The 16225-nt window shown below is 37.1% G+C and overlaps 1 protein-coding gene across 1 annotated transcript in view; it reads right to left on the bottom strand.

The window, feature by feature from the left end:
• Positions 1–45: 45 nt before the first annotated feature.
• LOC135686824 (von Willebrand factor A domain-containing protein 3B) overlaps positions 46–16225 on the bottom strand; it is a 42824-nt gene continuing 26644 nt past the window's right edge. The window contains exons 32-45 of the mRNA XM_065203177.2: positions 15958–16019; positions 14720–15608; positions 14384–14499; positions 13458–13571; positions 13000–13121; positions 11573–11627; positions 10747–10808; positions 9973–10114; positions 9310–9383; positions 8623–8704; positions 7477–7555; positions 3565–7270; positions 1734–1966; positions 46–1425 (exon numbers count right to left, since the gene is read on the bottom strand). Of these exons, the coding sequence (XP_065059249.2) occupies positions 7135–7270; positions 7477–7555; positions 8623–8704; positions 9310–9383; positions 9973–10114; positions 10747–10808; positions 11573–11627; positions 13000–13121; positions 13458–13571; positions 14384–14499; positions 14720–15608; positions 15958–16019 (1933 nt within the window). The 3' untranslated portion in view covers positions 46–1425; positions 1734–1966; positions 3565–7134. The remainder of the gene's footprint in view (positions 1426–1733; positions 1967–3564; positions 7271–7476; positions 7556–8622; positions 8705–9309; positions 9384–9972; positions 10115–10746; positions 10809–11572; positions 11628–12999; positions 13122–13457; positions 13572–14383; positions 14500–14719; positions 15609–15957; positions 16020–16225) is intronic.

The following is a 16225-nucleotide window of genomic DNA, read 5'->3' as shown; positions in this document are numbered from 1 at the left end:
TGCAAGGAGTCCCAAGAGAAATGCCACACCAAAAGGTCTTGCAAAAAGGCATCGAATAAATCATCAAGAGAATTTATCAAACTTACAGAATTTACATTGTTTAGATAAAAAGTATCCGAATGGTTAGCAAAACAACTTCACGACTAACATTGCCAGTTTCACATTTAGCTTTACAAATGCAATATATACAGCGATACAACAGTCAAAAAGACATACCGAAAACTATGTTGTCTTAAGGACTTTCTTCAATAAAATATACAATTTTATGATACCGAACAAAAGATAACACATCTATACCGTTTTGTCAGATTAAATCCCATCCAAGAAAATTACTGATACAAGAATGGGATACATATTGATCTCAACAAAATTTCAGCAGTAGATAAATTACTTTATTCCAGTAATCCTTGCGAACTTAATCTTTATGAACATAAAGATAAGGTAGGTGATTTCTTCCAAGAAGCTCCAAATCCTTCAATCGCACACAATTATTCTACATCAAAGAACATAATTTATAAACAATATGTCTAATTCATAGTACAGTTCCATGGCTCCTCTACCCATCGATTTTTTTAGCAACAAATGCTTCTTCATAATTATTTCAGAAAATACCAAAGTTTAATAAATGAAACATTCTCTAACACGAAAAATTTCAAAATAATGCTCATGAAGGTTCGAAAAAATCTTACCAATCACATTTTAAAGAACGTAAAATATTAATATATATCTATTATCCACGTTCTTGCAAATTATATATATTGACACCTGGCTACATACAAAGCCTTTTATTCATAGAAATTAATAACAATACAATTTTACATTGACTATACTACCCTAATTACTGTACTACACTACGGGGACGATACCATGAGAAGCGAAAGACAATGACTACCCCATGGCCGATACATAAAAACACACAACATTAAACAAGGAAAGAAAGAAAGATAACTAAACCTAGGTAGACTAATTACGAATACAGAGTAAACAGACAAAAAGTAGATGCTAATGTATAGGAGTGTGGATACTAAGCCTTGCTCCACTAGTACAAATGAGAACATTTTGACAAACAATTGCCAAAAACGATTTATAAGGACAAATTAAAATGACCAAATTTCGATGTAATCTACTTAATACCGAAAGCCAGAAAGAAGAACATATCGAGCCCTCACTAATTCTCCCTTAAAGGCTGCCCCTCTCAGCGATTCGTATAAAAAAATCTCAAAACGAGCTTAAGCAGCTGTCAAATCGACGATACAGTAATATCAGTGCTTAAATTTCCAAACACAGTTGAGAGTGTCGCTAATTCAACATTTCAATTGAAAACAAAGATGCAACAACAGACAACATTAGCATCCAAAGGGTCTTTGTTCCATATTCACCTGCCATCGGACTTCCGCTGCACAGGTTCTCAGTGCAGCAAATTAACTAGAACGTAAAGGAGAGTATAAATTACAACAATGATTTCTCACTTCTGGCTTTGAATTGAGGATTTAGGGTGGAAATTGCAAATCATGTTCACATTGCCCTGTTCCCCATGTACACGAATGATTTTCCTACTCTCCCTTTAAGCTAAATTCCAGCTTTTTGCAAAACAAAAGAGTTTTTCTCAACATCATTTGTAATGAGTTCTTAAATTTCCCTCCAGCCCCCCCCCCCCCCTCACTTTCGAAGGGCTCTAACCATTTTGCAAAACAAAATTAGTGAGGATATACGATGTCGTTGGTATCACTTACTTGACATTCGTCTTTGTTAGTGCACATGTATGGAACTGTGCAATGATCCTTGTAGATGCACCCCCTTGAGAAGTAGTAATCTCTGGTGTTATTCAAGTAGTCTTTATGCTTTTTCAGACTGTAACACATCGGTATCTTCGATGACGACGAAGGGCAAGACACTGTGCTGCCATACCGCTCGCAATAGTCCCACGATTTGCTATGGCTGCAGAGATGACAGCGAAGTGCTGCACCTGTAAAATTGGCAGGGGTTGCTTTAAATACCTGAGTCTGCAGAGTATGCCAAATGCATGCATGAGATCAGCTAGGTACTGCACAAAAGTTCGCAAATTTGCAAAGGTGTCTCAAACTCAAAGTAAGATACTCCAAGTTGGGTATACGCAGCCCTTTTATATGGACACTTTACCTTTAAGGTTCAGAACTATTTGACCCACTCTATGAGCTGGAAACATTTTTACTTCTTCAACTTTTGCAAAAAATAGTCCCCGCGAAAAAAGTTGTTGCATTTCAATTGGAAAAAGATTTTTATAATAAACGTCTGTCTGCATGACATATAATCTGGATTACTTCCATATATTTTGTTTCAAGACCGTATAATTGGTTTCTCAAAAACAGGATCCGTAATAAAGCATTTTTCTTTGCAAGGTGGTCAAGTAACTAGAAAACTCTGGGACACCGAATTCTTATTCTGTGGTAGGGGTGTAGTGTAGCATTGGAGGAGGGCGTGTGTGGAGGGATGTGACACCACTTTCGAAAAAATTCTGTTTTAAACGTAGTGATTTTGCCATCCGCGTTCTTCGCCTTCGAATTTTGAAACAGCAAATCACCACTGCTTATGACCAGGGGTGTAGTGCTATAAAAATAGCACGGGTTGCCATTGTGCAAAATGTTACAAAAACAATAGCAAAACTAGAGATTGGCTATTTTCCTGTATTAAAAAGCTCCATGAGCCCCCTATCACTACACCCCCTTCTAATGACGTTTCTGACACCCCTGTTAATGACAGTCCTGTAAATACCGTATTTCCTCTAATGAACGCCGCCCTCTGATAAACGCTGGCCTATATTGAACGCCGCATCTTGAAAAGCGGCGTTCATTAGAAAACACACTAAACAAGAAGTGAGGAATCGTTTATACGCTTACTATTCGAAAGCCATGAAAGTTTTCATCTCATAGAGACGAGGACTCTGACGGAGACAGGGATATTGACATTCCTTGACTTGACTTGACATTCTTTTTATCTTTTTCATCGCATTTTTCTTGTCATTTTTTTGTATTTAACATGTCTTTTTATTTTGTATTGAACACCGCCCTCTACCGTATCCAAAATTTGGAGTTTGTAATAAACGCCGCGGCGTTCTTTAGAGGAAATACGTTATATTCAAATTTCGAACACAATCTGTGGCGTGCGTATATCAAGAAGAAAAATTATTGAAAGAAAGAATCATTGAAAGAAAATGAGAATCATTACGGATAGGCAAGATGCCAAGAAACTTCAAATTGTGTGTTTCTCGAGAAACAGGCAGCTGGCCAAAATCAATTCGCTATCTTGATGCCCGGTATTTCTTTGTTCAAAGCTTTCATTCTCAACAAATGCTACGTGTTTATAAAAAACCAAATGAGAAGAGCCTTTAAAACAGAAAGCAAGTGATCTGTAATGACGTGACCAATTCTTACACTTAAGCTTTCTTTTGAATGCTTATTTTCGACGACAATTGGCATGACTAGGCCATTTTGGCAACTTGGCAACCCAGACAAGTTTGTTATCTTCACACTTTGTGACAAATTAATGGAACGAAAATAATTTCACTCATCTAAAAGAAAAACTTACATGTTCTGCAGATAGCCAGGAAAATTGATAACACTGCACACAGCTTTAAATTCATTATTGAAATGTTTTCTCTGGTTTACTTGATCAGCAGACCTACTTCCGGAAAAACAGCAAAGCTACCGGAAGTGAATGACTGTGTTGCTACTCCGCAGGGTAAGCACCAAATTCCAGCGTGCAACCAGAAACTTAGCTTACGTTCACACTGCTCCGTATTCGTTTCGCTCCGTTTTCGTTGATGAAAACGCTGTCCGTTCACACTAATCCGTTTTCAAATGAATACGATTTGAATACGGTAAGTGTTCACACTGCTCCAACAAAAACGCTGTTGGTGGCCTCATTTTTGAAAAGAGACGTTCACGAATCCTCAACAAATTGGCATCATTATGAATAAAATTAAATAAAAGCAAATAGTGAAAACATTGTTGAAACAGCTACCAGTCTTATTTGTGGAGTCTTATTTGCATTTGGAGAATGTTTCATCTATAAATAGCCTGTGGTACATTGCCCCTGGGTAACCTCTGCAACCGATTTCTCTGAAAGAATCTGTCTTTAATATTTGCTCCAGGTTACCAAACAAAACCGTTAGCAAATAAGAATAAGATGGTCCTCAGAATATTTTGCCAATTATCAATCATAAGACTGAAGGTGGCGTTCTCTCATCATTTGGACCATTTATTTTTGGGCTGTCGTTGCGCCAATCGCAAAGACGGCCATAAATAAAAACCCAACCGTTTTTGAGGGGGTTGAGAAGAAGAACGATGGCCTCCTTCCGCCGACTAGCAACACCTTGTTCATGCAAAAATTGCCAGCCATACGGCCATAAACTAATGAACGAAGAAAAGAAAGATAAATTCAACATGCCTGCAAACACCTGAAAATACCTAGATATGGGTAGGGTGGGCAGGGTCGCAAAAGAAAAACCTTTCCTCTCTACGTTTAACTTCAGGTTATCTTGCAGGTGTGAGAATAAAAGTATACCAAGACAAAGTTTATATACCCAAGGCCAATGCACACTTGCACTCTTGTTGCTTTAGCCGTATAAATAACACAATGTAAAGCTTACTCAAGCACTGCTACAATTAACACAAACTCCACCATCGTGCAATCTGTGTCCGAAACAAAAGCCTAAAGGGGCACCTAAACGGCGTACCCTGTCACATATTAAACGTGTTTAAATTTCATTAAATCAAGCTTAAGCCCCGGCCAAACCTGCGCAACATTTTGTCCAACAAGTCCCAACAATATTGGGTATAAATTTTGGGCCGGTTTGGCCACCCATGTTGGACGATGTTGGATGATGTTGGGTGATGTTTGGGATGGTTTGGCCACCCTGTACAACAAAATCACGTTCGTGCAAGCGCAGAAAGGAAAAGCCCACAAAAATGGAGGCCAAACATTCACATTCTCTTCTTCACTATCATCCAAAATTTCACATATACCTAAAACACTGCTGTCGCTTGTCGTTTTGTTCTAAATCGAGTCCCCATGTTCAGTTGCCTAGCAGAATCTAGACTTAGCGTCAAGTGAGGCAGTAGCGAAACAGAGGCTCATGGAGTAAGTCAAAGCAGAATCTTGAGTGAATGGGTTAGGCCTCTGGTTGTTGTTGCTGTTGTTGTATATCAACAAATGTTGGATGAAATGTTGCGCTGGTCTGGCCAACCCTGCATCCGAGCATCCGACAATGTCCAACAATGCGCAAAAGCCGCCAACACTGTTGGGACTTGTTGGATGAAATGTTGCGCTGGTTTGGCCAGGGCATTAAGGCTGATTTCTACGAAGCGAATTTCGCGGCGAAATCGCTGCTGAAGGGACTATAACAAGGGATGATAACTAGCATCTTACGATGGACTATAACAAAATTAACCAACGGAATTCAGCTATAGAGTATTTCATCAACTGGTCGCATCAAACACTTGAATATTTCAAAAAGTGGAGACAGAAAAAACATTAAGCCAGTATTCTATACTCTTTCATGCATTCTAATGCATGTAATGCATTAGATGTTCAATTTCTATTTACAAGATCTATAATCAAATGAAATCAAAATTAAGCTTCTGTTGCTAATATATTTTTTACGTTAATCCAAAACTAAGATATTGTATGCATTGGATCGAGCCACTTCTCTATTTTTATGAGACACGTGCAAGTCATTTCAGTAAGGACATACAATGCAAAGAACCCCAGTATACATGGTTTGCCGCATTAATGTTGGTACAAGAGTAAGAATTCACTTATGAATCATACAATTCTTAAACATCGCTGAAAAAATAATTGCAACAAGGGCAGATCTGATTGGTATGTTAACAGAAGTGAGTTATCTTAAGATTCTTATAGGATTACACACATGGGTGTGGCGGATGTTAAACATTTGGGGGGGCTTGGTACGGATGTTGCCCGAATATAATTGCTTCTTTGGGATAAAATTGCCCGGTCAGGGGTACTGCAGTCCTCCCAAGGGTGCTGTAGGCCTATGTCCCTACGCCTACGTCCATGTGATGAATTGTTAGTTTATGGACCGTTTCAAATGTTCCATGGAGTTGTGTGGGACTAAAATATCAGAGTTCAAGACGTTCAAAATCTTTGTTTCAAATATTTCAAAAGAAAAAAACGTCTTAGGAATGAAATATCGGCCAGGCATCGGAGAAAATTTATACTAGATCTAATGGAACAATTTTCAAAAAACCTCACTGACACTCCGAGATACCGGGGAACCGAGATACCGGGGGCCTGGGGGGGCGTGCCCCCCAAAATTTAAATTTTATAGGTAAAATACCTTTGTTTTGTAAAATGTGGCTGTTTTTTCGCTTATTTATCAGCTGACCCCCTCCTCAGACAAAAAGTTGTATCTCGGTCTTTGCTGACACTCAGCCAGATTGTATGGGTGTTTAAATAAAATTTCCTGTGAGATGGTGGGATAAGAGCCCGGTATCGTGTTATTTGAGTTCCTCTGCGTACTGGCCAAGTTGATACACATGTTTGACTAGGAAAGGTTGGCTCAGTTTGGAGAATGAAATCGAACAGGGAATTTTATATAGAAGAATATCAAATTATGATGATTAATGCCTTATGTTAATGATCATTAAATAGTGATTGATCTTTTTTATGTTTTTGAAAGAGTTTCAACAGGGCGTAAAAGTCAAAATAAAAAGGCATGGCACTTTAATTGTATGATGCTACTTTGAATAACAGGCTCAATGAGAGGGGAAAGGGGACAATTGCTCCTAAGTCCGTAAATAAAAAGGGTTTTGCTTGTAATTACACTGTCCCAATTTAAATTATGACCCTTAATAAAATGGTAATTACTAATCATATCTGTAATGAGAAAGTTTAAAAATGCATAAGAATATAGATACAAATAATAAGCTGATAAAGAAACTAATATGCATTTTGAATCCATATTAAACGCATTTTAGGTTTATTGCTTTGGGTAGGTAGATACCCGAGCATTTTGGCTGCCCCTTGACCCCGCGTGGCTCTCGACGGCCCTGCTAATAACAATTACGAGCGTCACAGTGAAGGTAAAAAATTGTTTCACAGAGCTATAAATCTAAAATACTGCATATATTTTCTCTAATCTGCTTCAGCTTCTTTTGTTTTATCATCCTGGTTTTGGTCTGCAAATCGTCGCTTCATAAAATACTCTGATACCATCGTGTAATAATCAGCTGATATCCAATAGGATTGGAGAGGATCGACGTCAGACAGCCTGATTAAATGAAATATACTTTGTTAAAAATAATTCATGAGCAGTTTTAGCTATTCCGTTTAATGTTATAAAGATACAATTTCTTTTGAAAAATCAACTTTCTAAACATAAACATTTGATTGGAACCAATCCATAGGAAAAGTAGACATGGATTTAACAAAGGTTTTCAAAGACACTAAGCACCTAGATTTTCTAATTCAACTTACGTTTTACCATCGCAGAATTTGACACAAAGTGTTTCATCGTTATCTTCGATCACTTTTCCTGGTAAATAGGTGAAGGTAGCTGCAAAATAAGAAAAAAAAATTTAGGCACTAACAAGCATATTTCAAAAGAAATGACAAGATAAGAAGTAAAGCTAAATCTAGAAAACATGCAGCTTTCAATTTGTGATTATAATTAACGACCCTATTCTCTACCAGGTAGTCTAAAGTGAAAACCTGGTTGGCTTTATTTTTAAATCACACGGAATGTTTCATATAAAAATGTTCCGGACAAAGAGCTATATAAATGCTCCGGACACATGCCTAAGAGGGGGAGATGCCTACTTGGTTCTGGCTTCCTTAAAAGAAAAGGATGAAAAATGAAGGGATTCTGGGAGGGGGGAGGGGAGGGAATTCAAAATACGAGGGACTCTTTGTAGACTGAATATTGATAAAAGCTACGTGGTGCTTTCATTGTTTATCCTAGATTCTAGATATGATTTTCCCTTGAGAAAATTTGCAAGCAGCTATAAATGCAATAAAATTCTGGCTAAGGGTATCAGGCTTTTTTGTAAACATAAATTAGCTGTTTGGAATCAAGATATCAATGAAAAACCTTTAGAAAAAAATACGAGGATATTTTTGAAAGAAATCATTCAAGCTAGCCTAGCAAAAAATCTGAAGCTGGAAAATACAGTAGAATTTAATCAAAAACCTATACTATGAAATATCTGATCTAGAATAAGCAATAAGTGGTCCACGTTCCCTGAGTAGGAAAGTGGGTAGGTAGGAGCCAATGGCCAATGACATTAAGAAGCTAACTTTGTTTTTAAAAGTGGAAAGCCTTGTTGCAAAAAAGCTGCGGGCATTCTCTAGCCAGCCATGATTTCTGTAAGCACAGCAAGAGAAGATTGAACAGTCTAGCTATGACTTGGCATAAACACTTACATTAAGACAATAAGGCAACCCTTCTCAACAGGCATCAAATAAAATGAGAAAGTTCAAGGCGTTTAGTAAATGCAACAATGGTGCTAACTCTTTATGGTAGAAACATCATTAAACTTCCAAACTATTTCAAATCAATCTGGATAGTTTTTCTGACTGAAAACGAGATGTAGCAAGGAACAATTGAAAGCAGCATCATCTTACCTGTGTCTGAAATTGCGAGAATGCAATCTCCAACTTCGAATTGGCGTCTTTTTGTGTGTGCACCAAATATGAACGAGTAATTCTTGAAAAAAACAAATGCTTGTGTCAGTTTATTTACGCTTCAGTTGTCTTGAAATTGGAGGATCTTCATACTAATTTTGAATAACGTATTAAAGAGAGGTGGAACGAATGACGAAGCCCAAATGTGCCCAGACCATTCTCTTGACCACTTTCAAGAAAATGGTGCCAAAATTCCATTACCTCATTATTTGAACTCTGCCTCTCTAAAAACCTTTTCAAATTCCTTACGTTTTCAAATTACTCGTATACAGGAATATTATTCCCTGGGTTTCCCTACGTTTTAACAAGCCAGTCTTCCTCATTCGTTCGAATCACCTTACGAGTATCTTTGGAGCAGGTGCTTGTGTGCAAACATTCAAAAAATACAATATAGAATAACCCACACCTGTCTTTACATCTTTACATCTTAGCATATAAAAGATAACTTTGGCGGAAATCTCAGGAAACCTCAATTTCTTAACAAAAAAAATTGGAATAGAATAAGGAATATTAATGCCTGTATAAAATTTCTTAAAAACAATAAAACCATATACAAAAATAGAAATTTAAAATAGAGCTTGTTGGAATAACCCCAACAGAAGAAGATACACTACTAACTATAAATACCTGAATCTGTAGTTTCTGGTCTGCCCATTCAACTAAATATGTTCTTGGCCCACTAACACGCTCTCGTACAGCACCTACAAAGTAAAGAGAAATTCAGTTCACTTTCGCAGCTGATTTGATACAATGGATTGAGTGGATAGAACAAATAAAAATGAAACATCTTTTAGAAGAAATGCAAATGAGCCAAATTGTGCTATGGATGATTCAATAACGGCAAGCAATTGAGTAGCGCAGCAGTAAAAAGAATCTCGAATAGACAGCCCTCGGTAATGGTTAATATTTCAAAAATTGGTAATCTACGCTGTTACGTCATGTGTTTAATGTATTTCTCAACAATCCTTAAGGCACTCGAACTACTGGGAGGGCGTAGTATCGTCTCCTCCGCAGTTTAGATATGCCACCGCGACTTTGGGAAAGTCTACAACACGCCTGTTCACATGATGTATATTGATATAAGCTAGAAATACACGCGTCATTTAAATTTCAAGGAACGGAAATTTATTTGAACCGATGTGACAATGTAGCATGAGTTTGCGGAAGCAATTTTGACGATCATTTCAGGCTTTGATGATCGACTTGATTAATTCAAAAAACATAGACAACTGTACGTAAAATTCCTTAATCCTCCATTGCGACTGACTTAATTGGAAAATAATTGCCTACCAAGATGAAATTGCCCATCTTCGTCGTTTCTTGCTACTATTGCTTGACCCACAAGACCATCTTCGCATGCAACAATGTAAGCACAGTCATGCTCGAATTTCTCAGCGGACAGTAAATACATTTCTTCTCTTGAGACAACCGCCTGGTATCAGAAATGAGATGATCAATACACAAAAAATTACGATTTGATCGACTACATAAGACAAGCAAACTGATTATATTAAATCAAAAATGAAAATCATACAGTCCCTATACAGTATTTCAGAAGGTCCCTTTATAGTACCTCTGACAAATTTTAGCATCTGTTCAATGAAATATCTGTTTCTTTCTTTGAGATTAGATCAGTTAGGAGAATCGGCGTCAACAGTTGTCTCATCAGAGGAGTCGTACTTAAATGTGTGCAAAAGTGGCTTTAACATTGCTTATATTTACAAAAAAGTTTGCTGTTCCAGGGCATTTTACGGGCCTTTGGCAAATCTTAGATTGGCTCAAATCAATGCTCCTGGACCAGGTGCAACAAAAGGTGCATAATTGCTCTAACGCAGTATTGCATAAAGATATTGCAATAACTCCGTGAAGAATATGTAGCTTAGAAGCCGTTATGTTACAAAGAATAGCACACTTTTAAACGAGAAACCATACTTCTAAATAATCTTCACAAATGCAAACAACTTTCCTAAGAAAAATTATTTTGTTGGTATGGGCTTTGAATTGATATTTCTATGTAGAGGCATGATGCAAAAACTGAAAAACGCCGCGTCTTATGTAACTAACCTCTTGTCCATCGTAGAATCTGACTTTCAACGAGGCTTCACTGGATTTTTGCATAACCACTCCTGCAAAGCAGAAAAGCACGTTGTTCATTACAATTCAAGCTCTTTTAAAAGTCTAGTGGGGGTATTGATCGGAGGGTAGTAATGCACAGTGGTTACAAACCTCACTTTCCCTCCTAGCTTTTCAGAAAGTGAGGAGATCGATAAAAAACTATCCTAAAAGAAAAAGCCACGGAAAGAGCTAAGTAAAATTCTAATACAATCATTTTGATTTTGCTACAACCGAACAAAATATATAAAGTTGAAATGTAAGTATCTAAATCAGATTTTCCAAATTCCTTCATAACCATCCCTGTTTCGGTTAATTAGACATAAATTCAACTTCTCGATAATTCGAATTTTTGACACTTCAAACTCACGATAATTCGAACCAATTTCACTTTCTTTTAAAGCCAAATAATCGCTTTTGGATGGATAATAAAAATATAACCTGGGCTTATGGATAATCAAATGGAGACATGAACACAGAATTTTTAGTTTTGAAAATATTTATCGATATCTTATACTTTTTACAAATACCACAACTCGAGAGAAGTCAGTGTCTAAACACATTTAAAGCAAAGGGGAAGAAATGTTTGTGCTTGATAGAAGGAGCCAAGGTAAGAAGGGCTCGGAAAAGATAAAGATACAGCTTGTTCTTTTAGAAGAAAAAAACATCAACCTTCATTTCTCAGGTTGGCACAATACACGGACATTAGGGCATAACCCCGCTAAGAAAGAAACCCCCTTTTACAATAGGTGTTTTTACAAAAAGTGCAATAAATCACCTGGTGCATAGCTGTATGGATATCCTGGATGCAAAGCTACAATAGTATCCCCAGTCTGAAATAAAGTATCAAAGATGTTATGAAAGAAGCAGCTTATTGGGCACTATAATGAACAGTTATCATCGAAAGAAGCAATGCTAATACAAAGACTCAAACGTTTTTTGAAGGTTTTTACAAAAAGCTCGACGCTTACCGACAGTATTTCAAAACCATTGTTTGTTAAAATCTGCTCTGTAACAAAAATTCCGTATACCATCCAAAGGAAACTATTCAGAAACCCAAAACAATATACCATAATCGCTTTGAAGCGAAACGTTGCTTTCGTGTGATACAACAAACATATTTACACTTACGTTCAAGAAGTATTGAGACAACTTCGAAATTTCGAACAAATTTTATGCAATTAATTTTTAAAAAACTTTTGTCAATAAACAAATAAAATTTTCCCAAGATATTGTTGATATTTCTAAGCCTTTTATGTACATAAAAATTTAAAAAACATTTATGCATGCCAAAAAATACGGGAGTTCTTAAAAATCAAGAACTAAGCAACAAGAAGCGCTTGAACATTGCCTTCCGCGAAAAAAATCCCGAATACTTATCGTGAAATTGCCTCATTTGTCGGCTGCTCAAAGAGTGCAACAAAAAGAGCGTTGTGTAAAACGTCTTTCAGCACAAGAACAGTAAGTAATTTAGCTTCCATTTTTTGGCCTTATACGTAGGAAAGTTGTCAGAATCGAATGCTTGTATTTTTCAACTTTAACCAATTTTGGCGATATACAGGCCTAGATCATTTGGAAAAAAACTGCCTATATCTGAACAAGTTTCCGTTGCAAAAGCGAATCCAACGCAACGCCATAGTTCTTGTATAGAAGGTATCCCAATACTTTTTTGAACGTGAATGTATAAATAAGAAAATTCTTAGATAGGCAATCATTAGATCCTTCAACCTGAAATGTTCTTATAAGCTTAATGCTGGCTATACTTAAAAAAGGAATAAGGAATGCAAGAGGGATGGAATACTGGAACGTCAGAATACATAAATGTTTAAATACTGGAATGTCGGAATACGGCAATGCGGTAATACTGGACGGTTTGAATACTGGAATGCCGAAATACTGGAATGTCGGAATAAGGGAATGTTGTAATACTGGAATGTTGAAAAACTTGGATGTTGGAATGCTGGAATGTAGTACTTTCGGGTCCTCAATATGAGAGAATAGGAAGGTATTTCCTTACAAGAGCCAAATTTCTAAAATGCAAGCTGGCCTATTCTCTGAGATTTTTCACCAAAGATTCTAATTAATCTGGCAAATTTGAAATGAGGGGCTCCATAACTATTTCGATCTTGCACAATCTTGCAAGAAAATGCAACCATAACAATTAATTTGTGAATGAAGTAAAAATATATCTGTAGCAAAAAATACCTTGACAACATTGTCTGCATCATCTTCATCAGTTATGACGTCACATCGAGCGATTTTCTCAACGTTACCAACACTGTCTTCAATCGCATATATGGCGTTGCCGCAGTCTTCCTTAACGGTTCCTTTTAGTCAAACGAAACATGTAAAAAAGTTACACATGCATCGCTCTAGAGAAGTATTGAAGAGGTAGATGTGGGTAGGGGAACGTGCAATTCTGAGAAAAACTTGGTTATAATTCCAGGCTATCCTATAAAAAACGTTACCAATGACTCCCTACAAAGTATGAGGATATGAAACATGAAATATGAATATAAATAATGAAAGTGAATATAAATTCTTATCGGTATAAACAAAACTATGGAGAAATCACAGGGGGAGAAGAGAAAATCTTATTTACGTTCTGAAGTCTCTTATGATCTGAACTAAAGCGATTGTGAAAGCAGTTAAAGAACACTTACCTCTGTAATACCAGCCATCATCCGCCCATCTCGCCAAAACCTCTTCTCCTGTTTTGAGCGGTTGAGGAATATCTTGCGCGACGACTGCTGGGTCTTCTTCTGGTGGCTTTCGAGCTGAGAAAAGGAGACAGATAAATCAGTGAGCTCAAGTTGCTATCAAGCTCGTAAAGCCATATTTTCTGAGAAAAAATTAGCAGATTATAAGGTCAGGGACCTATTTCTAGAGACCATTATGCAATCACTCGAAAAAACTGAAGAAGCTTGAACATTTCTTAGCGCGACAATCGAACTTAGAAATCAATTAAGCTATGGAATTTACTGCAAGGTGGAGACACAATCACATGGCAGCGTACAGATTGTATATAGCTGTGAATACGCGATTCTGCAACATATTCCCGATAGCTTGATTGATTTCTAAGTTCAATTCATATTCACTTCTATCATGAGTAATGAAGTAAATAACATACAAAAGGAAACATGTGCTACTTCCGAGTAACCATCATTCTCATCAAAGCGTAAGATGACGTCATAAGGTAATTCAGCTATTCTCTGGTGAAATTCTGTTTAATTGACTCAAAAAGAGAAATGGGAGACGCTGCGGTAAAACAGGGGCTCTTGGGAAGGTTGTGGTTGAGCACTATTACAACCTGTCATGTTACTCACATAAAAGTCTCTAGAATTTATAGGTGTTGATATTGGCAAAAGCTACAGCGAAATTTGTAACAAATGAAGGCCTCAAAACGTTTGCAAAAAGAATATTTAGTTTAATTTACATAATATAGTATATTTTATTATTTGCGAACATCACACTTTTTCTTTCCTTAAAAATGGAATAGTTTCTTAATAACAAAATACTGTGTAATAGTTTATGGTTATCGTATCGATTTCAAGTCTCCCATCAGATTCAAATATTGTTGCATACGTACAAAATAAAAGCCCCTGATCTCCTTTAGTAAGCAGCACCGCCTCTGACTCGTTACCAATAAACATAGTCAGCTCTGGCGCAGCATCCGCATTCTCAGTAGTGCCTTTCGGATCATCACTGCAAAAAGAATCGGTAAGAGCAATTAGGAAATCGTATAGGACTTCCAATCAGACCAACAGAACACGTCACCCAGATAACTGATCAGTAATCACAGTACTGAATTTACTACTGAAAGTTGTTTGTTTTTGAAGCTGAAAAGCTGCTTATTCTTGACGAAACTTGCCTTTGACTGATGACATCTAATGGAAATTTCAAATCAAAGTTTACATCTACACACCTTGAATCTTCTGCTTTTTGCTCCGTGCTTTGGTCAACTTCCCCGGCGTTCACAATCGAACTTTTCCGCGAAGACATCGGTGAAGTTTGCGAATCTCTCGAGTCACTACGCTCTGTTTCAGTGTGCTTATCTTCACTATTGTGAACAGTTTCTGTTTCTTGGTCCTTGGCGTTATTTTCAGTTTCCATTTCCTGGTCTTTAACACTTGTAGGCCGTTTGCTGACCAGCTCTAAATACTTAAGATTCAGTGAACGTGATTGGCTCAACTGAGACTGCAAAAGCTGCTCATGCTGGGTCTTTTGCCTTCGCAGAAGCTCTTCCTGCTGTTGATGTAGTCTGTTCTGATCTTCAAGCAGTCTCTTCTGGTTCTCATTTTGCTGATCTAACTGCCTTTGAAGTAGTTCCTGCTGTTTCTCTTGCAATCTTCGTTGCTGCTCTTCAATATCTGCTTTGCTCTTCCGATGATCTTCTTGCTGTTTTAGAAGATCATCGTGTAGCTCTTCTAATCTCTTCTTTTCATCATCCAGATCGTTCAACTGCTTAAGATACTTATCTTCCATCGACTTTTTAAATTCTTCCAGCATTGTCATGACTTTATCTTCCATCTCTTGCTTATTATCATCATCAGTAGGACCGTCGTTCACGGGGGATAGAGACCTAGGGGTACCCTGCGGTGTTATAACTGGACTCGCACTTCTCGATGAGTTCTTAGACGAGTTCTTAGATGAGTTCTTAGAGTTACTGTTGCTGCTGCTAGAACTCCCTGACGACTTACGAGGTGAAGAGCGTGGAGAATCTTTGATTTGGTCCACTTTCGATGACTTTGAAGATCCAGATTTTGAAGAAGAGCCGGAAACAGATAAGTTGATAGATGAAGCAACGGAAGACGCTAAAACATTGGAGAAATCAGAAAACAATAACGATTCCTGCTTAAGCTCAAAATTTCAGTATTAAAAAACCAAGGTGTTACTGAGTGATTTGAACAGAAATGGATTAGTTGTGTGGTTGGATAATTCTTTCAAAATAGCTTTGGTTTAAAAAAGTTAAAAATTGTTTGCTAGAAATTTTACAAATACAAACTTCACTTGATAGTTTTATCTCGAAACGTATCTTTTAGTGTAATTTAAAGAAGACAAACAGTAACAAAAATATAATATTTGATGACTTTCGAGACATTTCAGGACATACAACCCTGATATCAAACATATGGAGATCAAAATATGGAGATATATGGATACCTCTTGTGGAATGGTGTTCTTCAAGGATCTTCTCGGGCGATGGATATATAACAACTGGCGACCTAGGCATGGGATAAAATAACGAGGACTGTAGTGGAAGCAGAATCTCGAAGCATATCGATAAATTTGATCTTTGTATGGCACAGCTATACAAAAGTTCCCTGTTTCACTTTGATAAGAGTAGTTAGCTTTTCATTCACAAGATCTTTAATTTATCATTTATTTAATTCCACAATTTTTGCATCTGACACAAGATATATATTTCCAA

The sequence above is a fragment of the Rhopilema esculentum genome, chromosome 6, assembly GCF_057945365.1.
Source record: "Rhopilema esculentum isolate cy_ngs chromosome 6, ASM5794536v1, whole genome shotgun sequence".
NCBI classification, from domain to species: domain Eukaryota; kingdom Metazoa; phylum Cnidaria; class Scyphozoa; order Rhizostomeae; family Rhizostomatidae; genus Rhopilema; species Rhopilema esculentum.
The sequence above is the reverse complement of the archived record's forward strand: the minus strand, read 5'-3'. Positions and strand labels throughout refer to the sequence as shown.